The following is an 18,580-nucleotide window of genomic DNA, read 5'->3' as shown; positions in this document are numbered from 1 at the left end:
GTGAGTCTTGACAAACAGCAAACAATAAGCCATACTTGCCAGACACAAATAATAGTGCCAGGGCATACAATTTAACCCCATCTATAGGAATATAGCTAAGGGTTAAATAGCCACTATCCAGGTACTTACAAAAAATTATCTAACACCCTGATCAGAGAGAAGCCCGTAGGGTTTCTGTCAAGAAGCAGAGTAGACACCCTTTGCAGAGAAGCAGTACATACAGCAAGAATAGCTCTGCAAGCTTGAGATTGTGCTTATTAACAGTGAAGCAGAGAATAAATCCCTTCAGTCCTTAACTACGAGGCTAGGATAATGAAATTTTACTGCAAAGCAGTTTTGCACTCACATGGCATACACATACAACAGATCTCTGATAAATGGTAACCATAGTTCACACGTCTTTTAAAACTGGAAGTGTGCCCTTTATTTAGAGCATTGTGAGCCACTGGGCTTTGTTAAAAACAAACAAACAAAAACAGAACTGTTTTTTTCCATTACCCGCCATAACAAATCTTGAGCTGGATAACTGCTCTGCCCCCTCAGACAGACAGATGGACACCACAAGCTCTGATACAAAAAAAGAAAAGCAGCAGTCCTCACAAAGCACTGACAAAGCTACTTCAGACTGAGAGACAAGCACAATCCTAAATAAAATACCAGAGTTGAGACCAAATATTCTGACATGTGGTTTCCTTCAGACTATTTTGGTTATTTCTCACTCACTTCCTTTGTCATCAGCCCAAGATCTATTCCCCCTGTTATGTTTACGTCAACTGTACAGCTTGTGATTCTATCATCGTGAAGTCTGTCATCCTCAGATTTATTGGCTTGTTTCATACATTTGGGAGACCTAAGTTTCTTTCATTTCAGTGAGCCCTGTTTCTTTCCCCTGGTCATTCTCCTAGAGTTTTTTATCTTTTACTTCCAAGCAGAAACTTGTCCTCTATACCTCACACACTCCTCTGCCTTCACTTCCCAGCCCACCCTCTCATCTCTGCCTTTGGCCCTACAATTTGCCTCACCCTAAGCACTCTCCTGAGAGTCTGTTTTCTTCCATTTTCTCTCACGGACCTTCACTACAGCACTTCTCCCTCTGCTTCCCAGTGTGCCCTCAGGTCAAGCCTTGCCAGGCAGCTCACCATGTCCTCCGGCCACCCTAAGTGCACAATCAGAGCCCTCCTGACCATTCCCGGCCAATCGAACAGAACCTCCTCAGGATACCCCAACAGGCCTGACAGCTCTCTCATCATTACATCTCTTCCTCCATCTAGACATTACTTTCCACAAGATTTCTACTTGGCCAGGGTCACCCTCTGTTAAGAATTCTTTCTCCAGTTCTCTAAGTAAATTAGAACCAGTTCCTGGGTACCATACTTTTCTATTGAGTTCAAAAAATAGCTCATTTCAAATGCCACAAAGGTTTTGTTTTTTTAAAACCGGCCTGCCCATGTAACCTGTTAATTCACCCTTATCCCGTTCCATCTTGCTGCAATGGAGATGCACCTGACAAAAGGTTACTCAAATGAGCACATCTGGACACCTCCAGTCCTGAGATAAACTCTGAAAAAATAAGACGGCTGAGCAGGATGTTGTTTTATGAATCTTGACATAAATCTATTTTCAATTTCCTAACTGGGTTGTACACTCAGACAGGGCAGCAGGGACCTTTGGCCCTGCATGAAGGGTCATCTATATGTATGAGGGGCTGAATGATCGTATAACTGAGGAGTTGGACTCTGCAGCTTCTGGCTCTGCTCTGCCCTGTCAAGAGATATTCCTCCTAAATAGCTGACAAATGTGGAAGATGAGGAAACTCTGTCAAACTGTGACTTAACCCATCCCATGGCCAGACGCTCTCAAGGTAAAAAAATAAAGAGTCAGTGAGAGAGAGGCCTGAGGGATAATGGTTCACAGTTTTAATTATAAAAAACAGTAAGGAGAACACTCACCCATAAAAAGAAAAGCAGTACTGACACATGCTACATGTGGATAAACCTTGAAAATACAGTGCAAAGTGAAAGAAGCCTGATACAAAGGTCATATATTGTGGTATGATTCCATTTATATGAAATATCTAGCAAAGGGAAAACCACAGAGACAGAAAGTAGATTGGTGGCCACCAGGGGCTTGAGAGAGGGGGTAGTGGGGAGAAACTGCTTAATGGATAAGGGGTTTTCTTTTGTGGAAATCAAAATGTTTTAGAATTAGGTAAAGCTGGTGGTTACACAACATTGTGAATGGAGTAAATTACACTGCATTGTTCATTTTAAAATGGTTACGTTTAAGTTATGCAAATTTCATATCAATGAACTAATTTTTTTTTGAAGCCACAGGAACCAGCCCAAAGGAACTGCCACTGACCAAACCAGGACAACCAGAATTCGAGTCATGGCAGAATGGTTTATAACATTTGGAATAATAACCTGTCAGTCTATACTACAGGGAAAAAGTAAAGATGAACTTCCACTCAAGATGGCAGAGTGTGTAAACACTGTGCTTGCCTCCACCCACAACCATCCAAATTACAACTAAATTATAAAACAACCATCGAGAACGACCTGGCAATTAGGTGAACAGAATTCCTATAACTAAGGACATACATAAGAAGAAGCCACGTCGCAATGATACCCACGAGAAAAACATGAAAAATATGAATACGAAAGTAACTGGGTATGTCATATACCATGTCAAAAGAGGCTATTTCATTGCTCTTTGTTAAGCAATCATTTCATTAGTAGGTGCCCTGATGTGTGAGACTGGCAGGAGGGGCAGAGACACAGAATGGGCAGGTCTCATACCCACAAGTGGTGATTAAGAAATAGAAGGGATATCTCAACTGCAGTGGTCACCCAAAGATGAGCAAGGTTCCAGTGCCAGGAAGAGGAGTACCCACAACATCAGACTTTAAAAATCAGCAGGGCTTGTCTGAGTGAGACACAGGGCTGGTGGAAATCCAGACCTCTTCTTAAAAGGGCCTCCATACAAACTCACTCGCTCACAGGCACTCACCTTGGGCTCCAGTGAAGAGACAGCAGCTCAAAAAGTGCCAGGGATGTACAGGGACGAACTGAATTATATGGCTTCATGGTGAGGGCTAGAGAAGGCCTCTCTAGGACTGAAGTGACGGCATGCACTATAGTTCCTTTGTTGAGCCCTCCCCAAACACAGCCGGCAGGCACAGGTGGGCGCCAAATCTGAGTCTCCATCAACCTGGCTAAGAAACCCAGGTAAGTCCCTGAAACCCTACCTCACACAACTTGTACACCAGCCCAAACCTCTTTCAGCAGCTTTTCCTCACAAGATCATGCTGTGGACTTTTCTAAAATCTCACAAAGGTCCATAAATACCAAACAAGCAGTAGCTGGCTTCAGCGTGCCCTGTACCTCTTATTAAGGGGCCCTAAGGCCATCACTATTGACACTGGCCTCAGAACACACCACAGGCTCTCCCAGACGTCTCCAAGCCCAGTACAGGTAGCTACCAACCACAGATCACTTTGTAGCTCCTACCAGGTGGCCCTTGGCAGAGCACAGGCAGTGGCTGACCTGGGCCTGCACTGGAGCCCCTAACAAAGCATCAGAACCAACATACGCAGTGGCCAGCTTCAGACCACAACAGAGCACCACACAATTAGCTCCACAAATGACACACCAAAAAGAGTGGATTTGGCAGGCAACAGAGCCCAGCTAAATTGAATTCTGCTCCATAGGGTAAGCCCCTAAACAACAGCTTGTCCACTGTAGTCACGGCCAATCCTCACAACCAGTCACCCTGAGGGTAAATCCCTCTCACTAATGTGCCAACAGCAACCCAAGCTCAAGTACAACACCACCCACAAAAGGGACACACCTGGAGCACCCAGTGCAGGTGACCAGAGAGACTGCGCCACTGGGTCCCACAGGACACCTACCTACTACATAGGCCACTCTACTAAGACCAGGAGCTATCACAGACCTTCCTAATGCATAGAAACAACAATAGGGAGGCAGCCAAAATGGGAAGACAAAGAAACGTGTCCCAAATGAAAGACTAAAACAAAGTTTCAGAAAAAGAACTAAATGAAATGGAGGCAAGCAACCTACCAGATACAGAGTTTAAAACAAGGGTTATAAGGATGATCGAGGAACTTAGTAAGAACTTGAACAAAGAGATAGTAAGCATGAAAAAGGATGTAGAACCTATAGAAAAGAACCAGTCAGAAGTGAAAAATGCAATAACTGAAATGAAGAATGCACTAGAAGGAATCACCAGCAGGTTAGATGAAGCAAAGAATCAAATCAGCGATTTGGAAAACAAAGTAGCAGAAAACACCCAATTGAAAAAGAAAAAAGAATTTAAAAAAGAGGGTACTTTAAGAGACCTCTGGGACAACATCAAACATACCAACATTCGCATCACAGGGGTGCCAGAAGGAAAAGAGAGAGAGAAATGGATTTAGAACCCATCTGAAGAAATAATGACTGAAAACATCCCTACCTGGCAAAGGAAATAGACATACAAGGCTAGAAAGCACAGAGAGTCCCAAACAAGATGAACCCCTAAAGGCCCACACCAAGATACATCATAATTAAAATGTCAAATATTAAAGACAAAGAGAGAATCTTAAAAGCAGCAAGAGAAAAGCAGTTAGTTACCTATAAGGCAGCTATCAGCTGATTTCTTAATAGAAACTTTGCAGGTCAAAAGAGATTGGCATGATGCATTCAAAGCAAGGACCTACAACCAAGATTACTCTACCCAGCAAAGCCATTATTTAGAATCAAAGGACAGATAAAGAGCTTTCCAGACCAGAAAAACCTAAAGGAATTCATCAACACCAAACCAGTATTACAAGAAATGTTAGAGGGATTTCTTTAAGACAAAAACAAAATATATCAAAAGTATGAATAATAAAAACGGTAATAATTACATATCTATCAACAATTACTTTCTTTTTTTTCTTTTTCTTTTAAATTTATTGGGGTGACAATTATTAGTAAAATTACATAGATTTCAGGTGTACAATTCTGTATTACATCATCTATAAATCCCATTGTGTGTTCACCACCCAGAGTCAGTTCTCCTTCCATCACCATATATTTGATCCCCCTTACCCTCATCTCCCACCCCCCACCCCCCTTACCCTCTGGTAACCACTAAACTATTGTCTGTGTCTACGAGTTTTTTTCTCATTTTTTTGTCTTGTTCTTTTGTTGTTTTTGGTTTATATACCACATATCGTATATATACACAATGGAATACTATTTGGCGGTAAGATGATACAGGAACATTTGTGACAACATGGATGGATCTTGAGAGTATAATGCTAAGCGGAAAAAGTCAGACAGAAAAAACAGTTACTTTCAATGTAAATGGATTAAACACTCCAGTCAAAAGATAGGGTGGCTGAGTGCATAAGAAAACAAGACCCTTACACATATGCTGCCACAAAATACTCGCTTCAGATTGAAAATAAAGGGATGGAAAAAGATACTTCATGAAAATGGACACAAACAAACAAACAAACAAAGCTGGGGTACCAATACTTACACCAGACAAAGTGGACTTTAAAACAGAGGTTATAACAAGAGACAAAGAAGGACCCAGTAATCCCACTTCTAGGTATTTATCCGAAGAAACCCAAAACTTCACTTCAAGGGGACATGTACATCCATATTTTCATTGCAGCATTGTTTACAATGGCCAAGATGTGGAGGCAGCCTGGGTGTCCATCAATGGATGAGTGGATAAAGAGGAGGTGGTACATAGAGACAATGAAATATTGCTCAGACAGGGAAGGGAATGGGATCTTGCCATCTATGGTGGCATGGATGGACCTGGAGGATGTTGTGCTGAGTGGAGCATGTCAGACAAAAACAGATGCAATGTAATTTCATTTATATGTGGAATCTAAAGAACAAAATAAATAACCAAAACATAAACAAACTCATAGATATAGAAAACATTTTGATGGTTGCCAGATGGGAGGGGTGGTTGGGAGACAGTGGGTGAAAAGGGGGAAAGGATTAAGACATAAAAATTGGTTGTTACAAAATAGTCATGGGAATGTAAAGTGAAGAATAGGGAATATAGTCAATAATGTGGTAATAACTATGTATAGTGCCAGGTACTAGACTAATTGGGGAGAATCACTGAATAAATTATATAAATGTCTAACCACTATGCTATATACCTGAACTTAATATAAAATAATATTCAATGTCAACTATTATTGAAAATTTTTTTAAAATGGGGGGGGACAGTGAAGGGGAGTAAGATGTTCAAATTTCCAGGTATAAAACAAATGAGTCATGGGGATGAAATGTACAGCATTGAGAATATAGTCAATAATATTGCGATAGCATAGTATGGTGTCAGATGGTTGCTGGACTTATCATGGTGATCATTTCTTTAGGTATATAAATATTGAATAACTATGATGTATACCTGAAATTAATATAATATTGTATGTTAGCTATATTTTAATAAAAATATTTTTTAAATGTCCATACTACCCAAAGACATCTTCAGATTCAACGTAATTAATCCCTATCAAAATACCAAGGGCATTTTTCACAGAATTAAAACAAATAATCCTAAAATATTCCAAAGAGCCAAAGCAATCTTGAGAAAGAATGACAAAGTCAGAGATATGCTACCTGATCTCAAACTATACTACAAGGCTATAGCAATCAAAACAGCATGGTACTGGCATAAAAACAGACACATAGATCAATAGAACAGAATACAGGGCCTAGAAATAAACCCACACCTATATGGTTATTTAATTTATGACAAAGAAGACAAGAATATACAACAGTCTCTTCAATAATGGTGATGGGAAAACTGGACAGATATATTAAAAAATAAATAGAATTAGACCACTTTCTTTCACCATCTACAAGAATTAACTCAAAATGAATTGAAGACTTACATGTTAAGACCTAAAACCATAAAACTAGAAGAAAACATAGGCAGTGTTATCTCTGACATTACTCTTCGTAATATGTTTTTGGATATGTCTCCTCAGGCAAGGGAAACAAAAGAAAAAATAAACAAATGGGATTACATCAAAGTAAAAAGGTTTGCAAAGAAAGAAAAAGATATCCTACTAAATGGGAGAAGATATTTCCCAATCATACAAAGATAAGGGGTTAATATCCAAAATATGTAAATAACTCATACAACTTAACAGCAAAAAAGAAACAATCCAATTAAAAAATGGAGAGATGACCTGAACAGACATTTCTTCAGAGAACAAACAGATGGCCAATAGACATATGAAAAGATGCTCAACATCACTAATCATTGGAGAAATGCAAATAAAAACCACAATGAGATACCACCTCACAGGATGGCTATCATCAATAAATCAACAAAAAACAAGTGTTGGCAAGGATGTGGAGAAAAGGAATCCCTCGTGTACTCTTGGTGGGATTGCAAATTGGTGCAGCTACTATGGAAAACAATATGGAGGTTCCTCAAAAATTACAACCAGAACTACCTTATGACCCGGCAACCCCACTTCTAGGTATTTATCCGAAGAAATTCAAAATACTAATTCAAAAAGATATATGCAACCTTATGTTTACTGTAGCATTATTTACAATAGTCAAGAAGCAACCTAAGTGTCCATCAATAGACAACTGGATAAAGAAGAAATAGTACATACATACAACAGCATATTATTCCACCATAAAAAAGAATGAAATCTTACAATTTGTGACAACATGGATGGACCTAGACGGTATTACACTAAATGAAACAAGTCAGACAAAGGAAGACAAATACCATATGATTTCACTTTTATGTAGAATCTAAAAACAACAACAACAGAAGAAACAAACAAAACAGACTCATACATATAGAGTAACAACTAATGGCTGCTAGATGGGAGGCGTGTTGAGGGGCTGGGTGAAAAGGTGAAAGGATTAGGAAGTACAAATTGGCATTCACAAAATATTCACGGGGATGTAAAGTACAGCATAGGGAATGTAGTCAATAATATTGTAATAACTATGTATGGTGGACACCAGACTTATTGCAGGAATCACTCCCAAGTTATATAAATGACTAAACAGTATATATTAGTTGCACTATACCTGCAACTAATATAACATTAAATGTCAATTGAAATTGAAAAAAGTTTTTTAATTTAAAAAAAAGATGATAGCACCTCTGAAGGAGAAGAAGCAGGAAGTGGAAAAGCACTATAGAGACCATATGGAAATTTCTCCACTTGGATATCTAATAGGTATCTCCAACCTAGTAAGTCCAAACCCAAACTCTTGATCTTTCCCCCTACACCTGCACCAGCCCCGACTCAATATGGAGCCATCATTCTAACTGCTGCTCAGACCAAGCAACGGTGGTCTCTTGACTCCAACTCTTCTCATTTCCCACATCCAATCCGTCAGCAAACTGTCAGAATATAACTAATTCTATCATCACCACTGCTACCACCATGGGTCCAGCCAACCTCAATTTCTACTGGCCTGGATTTCTGGAATACTTTCACAACTAGTCTTCAGGCATCCACTCTTGTCCCCATGGGTGTCCCCTTAAAATTATGTAAAACACTGTCCATTTATGTTGCATGCACTTTTCTTTACATAATGCAATTCACAATTTTTTAAGTGGTTGAAAAAGAATTTAACAGGTTAAATCAAATGATGCCCATCTTCTGGTCAAAACTTTTCATCCGACTTAGATGAAAAAAATAAAGTTCTTCCCACGCCCTAAAAGGCCCTATACAATCTGACCCCCGTTCTCTTGGATCCTGTCTTTTGGATTCTCTCTTCCCTCCTTCAGGTGTTTGATCCACCCTGGCCTCCTCACTGTTCCTAAAATAACCCAATGAAGTCCCACATCAGAGTCACTGTGCCTGCTCTTCTCTCTGCTTGCAGTGCTCTTCCCCAGGTATTTGCTGGGCTCCCTTCCTCATGGAATCTAGGCACCTGTTCAAATGTGACCTTCCTGGAGCCGACTTGCTTGGTCAGCCAATATAAAATAATACTGTCATAAACCCATGTCCTCTTATCTTCTTCAGCACTCACCATTACCAGGTAGATTACATATTTGTTTATATTCTGTCTTCCCCTAATTAGAATGAACGTTCTATGAAACAGGGATCTTATGCTGATTTTTCATTGCTGTATCTGGAACAGGGGCTGGCACAGAGCAGAGGCATACATGCCAAATGAACTGATGACTAAATGAACTGCCAGCACAAGGTGAGAGAGTGGACAGCAATGACATGCCCTCTGACCTGGTGGCCATGGGCTTAGAGCCAGACCTCACCGCAGACCAGTCAGTCAGCTTCACCAGACAGCTCTTTCTAAGAGCAAAGAGTGATCCTAACCACAGTTGGACACCTCTCAGAAGTCTGGTCTGTCACACAACAAATGAGAGTAAGTGAACTTGTGGTACTCAGGAATCACAGTGCCACCCACAAATGCAACCCACAAATTCATAGCATCAACCCCTCCCAAACCCCAGGCTCTCCCACAGCCCAGAGAATGTCCATTATTACAGAAAAATCCCAAGCATGTGCTTTACTGAAAAAGGATCAATGACGTTGGTTTCTTTCCACAGACACCCACAAAACAATACCTTGCACAAAAACCAGATAACTGAATGAAAGGAACCCAAGGGAGAGGTTGACACGGTGTTTGAGACTCTAAATGTCATCTAGAGTAGCAGTGCTCAGCCTTGGCATCACATAAAAATCACCCAGGTAAAATCCTCTTACTCCAGCCACACCCCAAACTGTTCAATTGTCACCTTTGGGAACATGAGCCAGGAATGGGGTTTCTAAAAGCACCATTGGTGAGTCCAAATGTGCAGCTATTGTTGAAAACCACCCACTAGAGGTCGGTGGTTGTGTTGATCTAAGAAAGCCGGGGAGGGACTTCTGTACTCCTTACCTCACCAGGGTGTCACTGCCAGCCCCTCCTGGGCTGTAATAGAGCACGTTCTCCAAGGACAGGGAGAACTTCAGCCCCTCTGCCTCTGAGATGTATAAGTTGGTATGGTTGTTACTATGACTGACACACACAAACACCTGGTCCTCGGAGGCATCCGCAATGTAATATTCCTTTGGAATCAAAAACCAAAAATTACATAAGTCAACAAAAAGCATATGTCCCATGGGCTTTCTCTATACACACTAAAGCAATGACTTGCAAATGTCCCAGTGACAGATGTGGCATGAGCCCATGGAAAGCTCCCCAACCTTGGCAAGGAAGCCTGGCTGGCTCTCCCTTTGGAGAACCCGAGGTTGCTCTACAGCTGGCACGGGGCCCTTATCAGAAAATGGGGCACGAAATAAGAATGGGCCACTGAACTCCATAAATGACCTAAAAACCTCGTTTTACTTAATAATGTCTCCCTTTTTTTCCTTTCCCCATAAGAACTATCATTAGTACAAAGTAGAATATAGATTAACATGCATTTCCTTTCCTTTTGTTTTCTCCACGGTGACTAAAGAAAGGAGGAACCTATATAAAGAACAGACAGTGTGTTTTCTATCATATACTCCTCTAAGCTACTAACTGACCTTCCACCACACCAGCTGCTAGTATCAAGGACTTCAAATACCACCTCCTCCCTGTGGCCGCTTCTCAGATGGCCCCAGTCCACAATGATCTTTCCTATGGATCTCTACATTATAATAGACTGCATTTGACTAAATATGGTTGCCTCCTCTGCTTATTTCCCAGTCTCCCCATTCTGTCTGCATCAAAAAGATAGGACCCAAGTCCTACACCTTTTTCGAACCTAGCCACCTGTGAGCAACACAGCAAGTACTTAAATAACTATTGCTGTCACTAACTTCCTAGTCCGTTAGTACTGGCACACTGAGCCCACTGAGCCTCTAAACTTCTCTGCCAATGCTTCTCCACTTAAAGCAAATTAAAAGCTCCAGCTCAGCTCCACTTCAAACAGTAAGGAGGGAAAAAATAGACCAAGATGCCCAGAGCATAATGGCTCTGTCTAGATAGAGACCTATATAAAGTGACTTCAGAGAGCTTGGTGAAATATCCACCTGGCAGGACATCCCCACAGCACCCCTCCCATGACCTCTTCATGGGAACAATGACACTTCTTCCCACCCCCAAGCGAACCCCACTCACATTAATAGGATGTCTTGTGACAAACTGGGCTACTCGCATGGGCTTCCGGCCAAAAGAGACCCAGAGCTGCACAGAAGGTGGCTGTTGACTGCCCGAGAGATGCTGCCAAGGAAGAGGAGAAAGAAATCAATTGTGCCACATTATAGCCACTCAAAATAAGCAAAAAAGGAAACAGAAAAGTCACACCCCTGATTCTACGGAAAACACAAAGTAGAGAGTGTGACTGCAAATGCATATTTTTGTGACATCTGATGTCACTGGACAGCTTGCACTGTACTGCTTTATCCCAGATACCTGGTCTGCAATCGATTCTAGGTCCTCCATGGATATTGGATGAGGAGGAAGGACAATAATAGAAGTCGAGAATTTAGGCTTGGGGAGGCTGCAAAAGCTTAAGCAGACAGTGAAAAGGTGAGGCCTGTACGATGAGGCTGAGGGGCGGGGGCAGAGCCTACAGCCTCAAACCACGCCGGGGAAGATCAGCCGCACTCCATGCATACAAAGCATATTCTCTTCTCCTTTCCACTCCTATTTTCATATTATAAGGATACTTGGGGCTTTAACTTGCACCAAGAGTTGACGGAATTCTCATTGATTCATTTTTTAATTTTTTAATACATCTCATTGATTAAAGTCCTTTGCTAGAATATGTTTGCTTTGGTAATGTATTCCACATAATGTTGACCACAACACACTGCATTTTAGAGGTATTAAACCAGAATAAATCTTGAAAATGTGTATGAAAGCACTAGATTAAGAGCAAATCACTGAATCTCTCTAGCTCCCAGTTTATTGAGCTACAAAATAAGAAGCTGATTTAGATCAGGGCTTCTCTGTGGATGGGTTTAAACGGCCCAGGAACCCTGTAAATATACACGCTAATTTTTTGTGTACATGCACTCATTCATTCTGCTAGGGAGGGTTTATACCATTCACCAAATTTTCGAAAGGGTCAATGACTCAAAAAAGGATAAGAAGCGCTATAAAGGCTCTATGTGGTTTTGCACTTCTCAGAGGAAGGCACACCCTAGGTACACAAAATCACACACGTGATTACTATTACACTCACTGGAATGTTGGGATCCCTAGCCTGAAGGGCTTCATGTATCTGTGAGTCTGTCGTTCCTGTTCATTACAGATTTTAAATTCCTATAGAATAAGGAACATACCAATTTCTCTTCACTGTAATATAACAATGACTGAGTCCCTTGTGCGCATGTGCGCCCAGTGAATACTACGTGAAGAGCAAGCTGATGAACATGAGGTTAGTTTGGATTCATTTGAGCAGCACATATGTATTCAAACCACCACTGAACAAATGGATAAAAGTAGTTTATTTTAAAGCCAGATAGAGAAGTATAAAAGACTGCTTTTGCAATATGGCACCCTAAAAACCATGTTAATAGCTTGTACTCAGTATGGGACCATAGTAAATGATGGACCTATTAAAAATGTAAAATATATTATTACCTGAATGAGAAAACAGTTCCCAGCAAAATATGCATAAATTCCAAAAGCCCTCCTTAAGTCAATAAAATTTCTGTGTATAAAAATCAGATAATTAGTTTAAGTCACCCCATATGAATGCTTATGAATATATATGAATACAAGATATCAGTGAAACACGTACTTTTATGCTTTATATTTTTTCACTACTTCCTACTGTGGTTACATCTTAGAAAGGAGCCATTTTTTTCAGTGACCGTGACACCCATCATTAGTTAAATGTTCTTAATGAGTGCTGCAGGAAGGCCTGACAATTGAGTATGTATACCAAAGCAGGTCTTACTTCGCAAATGCAAAAATCACAGAATATAAAGGTCAGAAAAAAAAACCCTCAAAACACATCCATCCCACTTCCTTCTGGGATAATTATTCCTAAACCGAGACAATTCATGTTCACTCATAATGTATTCTTAAAGAGTTATTATACTATTTCACTGCCACCAAGAAAAATATTAACAACTACACTATGGCACACTATTGATTATGAGATGTATTGTGAGGCCCTAATACTTTTCTTAACAAACCATGGGTTTTGTGGTTGTTGAGTTGTTCCTTATCATTATTATAAAAGTAAACATGCCTATGAAAAAAATCCAATAGTACAGGCAGGTATAAGGTAAAATGCAGAAGTTCTGCCCCCTACTCTCCACTCTACGAGACTAGTTTTTTCCTTTTGTGCAACTACATGTGGTCCTGTGACTGAATACTAACCGATGAGATGTAAATACAGGTGTTTTGTTGGATTTCTAGGAAGGCTGCTTATGGGCACTAAATCAGCTGGAAGGGGTCCTGTTTTGGCCTTTCTATCTTCATCCTTCCTAACTCCAATCAAGACTTGAAGGTTAGTACATGATGTCTTGGACCATGAAGGAACCTTGAGAATGGAAACCATTAGTCAGGATGATAGAACAGAGAGATAGAGGCCTGAGTCTGCAGTATCACCAAGACCAACATAGCCCTAGATCGTCTACTCCCAGGCAGCACTGAGTGGCTAAGCCACTTTTATTTTCAGTTTGTTATTTCTAGCTTAATACAATGCCAAATTGATACACGCAATTTTATTTTGACATGCAAATTAGAACATGATAGAAATACTGTTGTGCAACTCCACGTTTTTCATTAACAGACCATCTTACTGTTCTACAATTTAACTGTTTTCATTAACAGTGAATCTTAAGGACATCTTTCATTTAACAGTTATTGATGGGCCTTTAGGTTATTTCCAGAAGCACTCTTCAATGAACATACTTGTATATATTACCTCTTTTTGAGAACCACACAAGAATATATGCAGGATGCATTCTTAGAATTCCTAAGTCAATATTTTCATTTTTGATAGATAGTATAAACGGCCTTCCTGAAAAGCATACCAGTTAATACATCTACCAGCACACATAACTTCACCCACAACTAGGAATTATTTAAATGTTTTAATTTATATGCCAATACTACAGGGTCTAGAATTTATGATAAGATGTATTTTATTTGGTATCTTCATGTTTGATGAGTAAAAATAAATTAATATAAGTACCTGAATAATCTGAATTCCAGAGAGTACATTTATAATTTATGCTTCACAAAGAAACTAAATAAATGACACACACTGCCAAGCAAAGGCCAAAGGACGTCACAGTTAGCTATTCGACTGAAAGTTTCTCAGAGAAAATTGGTGGGTGAATGAGGGACCCCAAGGCATGTAGTGGACGAGGACACCAGTGCAGAATCACCTGGCTGTAGCATTCACTACCACCTTCTCCTTCGAAGCAGTAAAACAAAGTTTCAGCAAAACACCATCATCCATACTTATGTTGTGCATAGCTAAATATTTACAGATAAAACGATACAGCTGGAATTTGCTTTAAAAATGTTCCAGGAAAAAATAAGTAGTGGGTAGACAGGTGAAAAAAGATTAGCAAATGTAAAATAATATTGAGGCTGAATGAGAGCACATGGGGAGGTCATATCAGCATAAACTGTTCTTTTATGTAGACTTGAAAATGTTCATAATAAAAAGTTTCAAAGTTAACATTAATTGGAAGCACTTCCAGAATGGCAGGAACTCAAAATCCATTCATTTGTAACAGCAACAAGAACATTTGACAAAAATTCTCAAAATCACCTCCTTCAGAATTCTGAAAATTAAATAAAGGCATGCAAAACCCAAGGAGCATTTATTCAAGAACAATGACCAAGGCTCAGCAACAATAGCCAACTTTGTGATATTTCAACTTGCCTTGATCCTATCCCCTTCTCTCTAGCCCTGCAGTAGCCTTGGAAATCCACAGCTTCACAGCTACAATAGCTGTGAAAAACAGCAGCGTAGCGGCCACCAGAGGACAGAACAAGTTTGGAGCTTCCAAACTGTCCCACAGCCAGAGGGTTGTCACTATCTGATCTGCCTGGCAGCTTCTTTGAAAGCTATATTCTCAGGTCTTCTATTCATATAACCTGATTTAGCTCACTGTAAAAATAGACCTATAAACAGGGCATTTATGGAAAACTGACAAATGTTTAACATCACAACTGCTGGAGAAGCAATGCCATTTGGAGCTAGTGAGAGGATAACTGAAAAGCATAAAAGGAAAAACTGGGGAAGAAGACATCCGTGAGAGGCTTTGATAAGCTCTGAAATATTCCAGGGAACGTACAAGGTCACACACACAGAGCTGTGAGTGTATTCAGGAAAGAACCAAAAAGGGCCTATTCTTTCATGTCTGGCTAATAATTTTGAGGCTCTACACAAGCAGGAAACAAAGGCCTAGGCAGAGTTGTAAACTGCATTGAAGGCATGTCCCCAACTGGCACAGAGGCCCCCAGCAAGGGCTGCCAGACTTACTGGTTCAAAGCATTTAAGGAAATTTCTGTCATTCATTACCTGACCACTAAGCTAAATAATCAAACACTGCAGTCGCTATACACAATAAAGAATATAAACTTTACAAAATTAATGCAGGAAACTCACAAAAGAAACAAAAAAGGCAACAACAAAATAATAACAAAAAGCAACAATAAAAAATCCTGGGAAGGGGTACTCTGATAGGAGGAGTTCCCACACCCTATCATTTAAAATGTTTGGTTTTCAACAACAAAATGACAAGAAAAGCAAACAGGAAAGTATATCCCATACACACACACACACACACACACACACACACACACAGTCAATAGAAACAGTTTTTGAGAAGGGCCAGATACTGAACTTAGACAAAAAATTTAAATCCCCTATGATAAATATGTTCAAAGAACTAAAGAAAACCATGTCTCAAAAATTAAAGTATGAGAACACTGTCTCACTAAATAGAGAAAACCAACAAAGAAATAGAAATTAGGAAAAAAAGAAACAAGTAGAAATTCTTTAGTTGAAAAGTACAATAACTTAAAAGAAAAAATTAACTAGAACGGTGTGGGGACAAAGTCCCAGAGAGCAGTTTCCAGGCTCCCGGCCTCGCATGGGGAGGTGCTGGCTCAGGTAGTGAATGACCATCAACTGTGATTGGTTGGCCATCAGCTGTAACCAGTTAGCCAACTGGCTACTGATGTAACTGCCAGGACTGTGCTGATTGGTTGGTTGGTTGGTTGGCAGGAAGGGGAAAAGGTGAACGTGGATCCTACTGCATGTGTCTCACCTGGCCGCTAGTAAGAATACAGTGTATGACTCCCCTATCTATGGCTCCGTGGGTGTTCCTTTTGGCCTCAGCATATCCTGCGTGACTGTCTCACTAAATAGAGAAAACCCTGCATGACAAGCGGTTCAACAAGAGATCTGAACTGACAGAAGAAACTTTGTTTCCCCGAAAATAAGACCTAGCCAGACAATCATCTCTGATGCGTCTTTCGGAGCAAAAATTAATATAAGACCCGGTCTTATATTATATTAAACCCTGTCTTATAGTAAAATAAGACCTGGTCTTATATTATATTATATAAAACCCTGTCTTATAGTAAAATAAGACCTGGTCTTATATAAAACCAGGTTAAATAAAGACCTTGTCTTATATTATAGTAAAATAAGACAGGGTCTTATAGTAAAATAAGACAGGGTCTTATATTAATTTTTGCTCCAAAAGATGCATTAGAGCTGATTGTCCGGCTAGGTCTTATTTTCAGGGAAATACAGAAGAAGCACTGAACTTAAAAACATATTAATTCTGATGATCCATGCTACAACATGGATGAAACCTGAAAACATTATACTTTGAAAGCAAACAGTAGATAAATCTGAAATCATTTAGAGATAAAGACATGTGTGCTCCAATGTTCATTGCAGCTTTGTTTACTGTGGCCAAGACATGGAAACAACCAAAATGTCCTTCGATAGATGAATGGATAAAGAAGTTGTGGTATATATACACAATGGAATACTATTCGGCAGTAAGGAAAAATGAAATAGGACCATTTGTGACAACATGGATAGATCTTGAGAGAGTAATGCTGAGCGAAATAAGTCAGACAGAAAAAGCAGAGAACCACGTGATTTCACTGATATGTGGTATATAAACCAAAAATAGCAAAAGAACAAGACAAACAAATGAGAAACAGAAACTCATAGACACAGACAATAGTTTAGTGGTTACCAGAGGGTAAGGGGGGTGGGGGGAGGGGGGTGGGAGATGAGGGTAAGGGGGATCGAATATATGGTGATGGAAGGAGAACTGACTCTGGGTGATGAACACACAATGGGATTTATAGATGATGTAATACAGAATTGTACACCTGAAATCTATGTAATTTTACTAACAATTGTCACCCCAATAAATTTAATTAAAAAAAAAAAAGAAAGAAAGCAAACAGTCACAAAAGGTCATATGTCATAGGATTCCTTTTACTTAAAATGTCCTGAATAGACAAATTCATAGGCAGAAACCAGATTCGTGTTTGCCAGGGACTAGGAGGAGAGGGGAATGGGAAGTATTGCTAATGGGTATGGAGTTTCTTTTGAGGGTGGTGAAAATGTTCTGGAATCAGGTAGTGATGAGCATTGTACAACTTTGTGATATACTAAAAACCACTAAATTGTCCACTTTAAAAGGGCGAATTTTATGGCAGATGAATCATCTCAATACAAGTATATAATTTTAAATGTATTGGTATTATAATTTTTTTCATCTGTAAATATGTTTGGGTTTTATTGTTGTATATGAGTTATAAACAGAAGGTGCCTACACCTAGCTTTATATATGCATATGTTTAAGTAAATCATAATTAAAATAATTTGTTAACAGTCGGTTTTGGTCAGTTATCCTAAACTTCACAATTCAATTGTGGTGAGCCAACTTTCATATAGAAGCCCACAATCCTGAAGTAATTACTAAGTTTTTCTGTTATCGCTATCAACATTAGAGATTTTAAATTAGCATAATTAAAGTTAGAAATTAGTTTTCAATAGTGAAATTAGTGGTTGGTTGGTCAAAATAGTGAAAAGTATAAATGAGCTCTCTAGGGAGATCAGTAGCATGCAAGACACGTGAATTGGCCATAATATCCTAAAGAGAACACACTGGAATGAACAGGGCATAAAAATTTAAGGAACCCTGTAACCTGAACTTTTAGGGATAATGCCTAAGAGTTGCCAAGCTCTTGCACTAGAGGATTCTGATGCCTGATGCCAACTGAAAGGGTAACAGAATCCTGCCTCTGTAACGAGATTGGCAAACTTTCTGTATCGGTTCTTATAGAAATATTTCAGACTTTGTGGGCCATCCTGCCTCTATGCAACTATTCAATTCTGCCACTGTAACATGAAAGCAGTGATAGACATAAGCAAACGAGCATGACTGTGTCTCAATGAGACTAAACTGACAAAAACAAGTGACGCACTATAGTTTGCCAATCCCCGCTCTAGAACCGTGTCTACATCAACAGGAAGGAGACTCCATGCAGCCCACACACGGGGTCCTTTCCTTAGTGACACACATTTGTGCAAGAAATGTCTAAGCCTGGCTTTCATGACAAGTTGGTAG

General features: G+C 39.7%; 1 protein-coding gene across 2 annotated transcripts in view; it reads right to left on the bottom strand.

Annotated features, from left to right (window-relative positions):
- SORL1 (sortilin related receptor 1) overlaps positions 1–18,580 on the bottom strand; it is a 161,515-nt gene that overhangs the window by 98,345 nt on the left and 44,590 nt on the right. For both annotated transcript variants that reach the window (XM_019717776.2, XM_074321522.1), the window contains exons 7-8: positions 11,115–11,216; positions 9,906–10,075 (exon numbers count right to left, since the gene is read on the bottom strand). In XM_019717776.2, the coding sequence (XP_019573335.2) occupies positions 9,906–10,075; positions 11,115–11,216 (272 nt within the window). The remainder of the gene's footprint in view (positions 1–9,905; positions 10,076–11,114; positions 11,217–18,580) is intronic.

The sequence above is a fragment of the Rhinolophus sinicus genome, linkage group LG16 (genome assembly GCF_036562045.2).
Source record: "Rhinolophus sinicus isolate RSC01 linkage group LG16, ASM3656204v1, whole genome shotgun sequence".
Classification (NCBI taxonomy): domain Eukaryota; kingdom Metazoa; phylum Chordata; class Mammalia; order Chiroptera; family Rhinolophidae; genus Rhinolophus; species Rhinolophus sinicus.
This window is presented reverse-complemented; position numbering and strand designations above follow the sequence as displayed.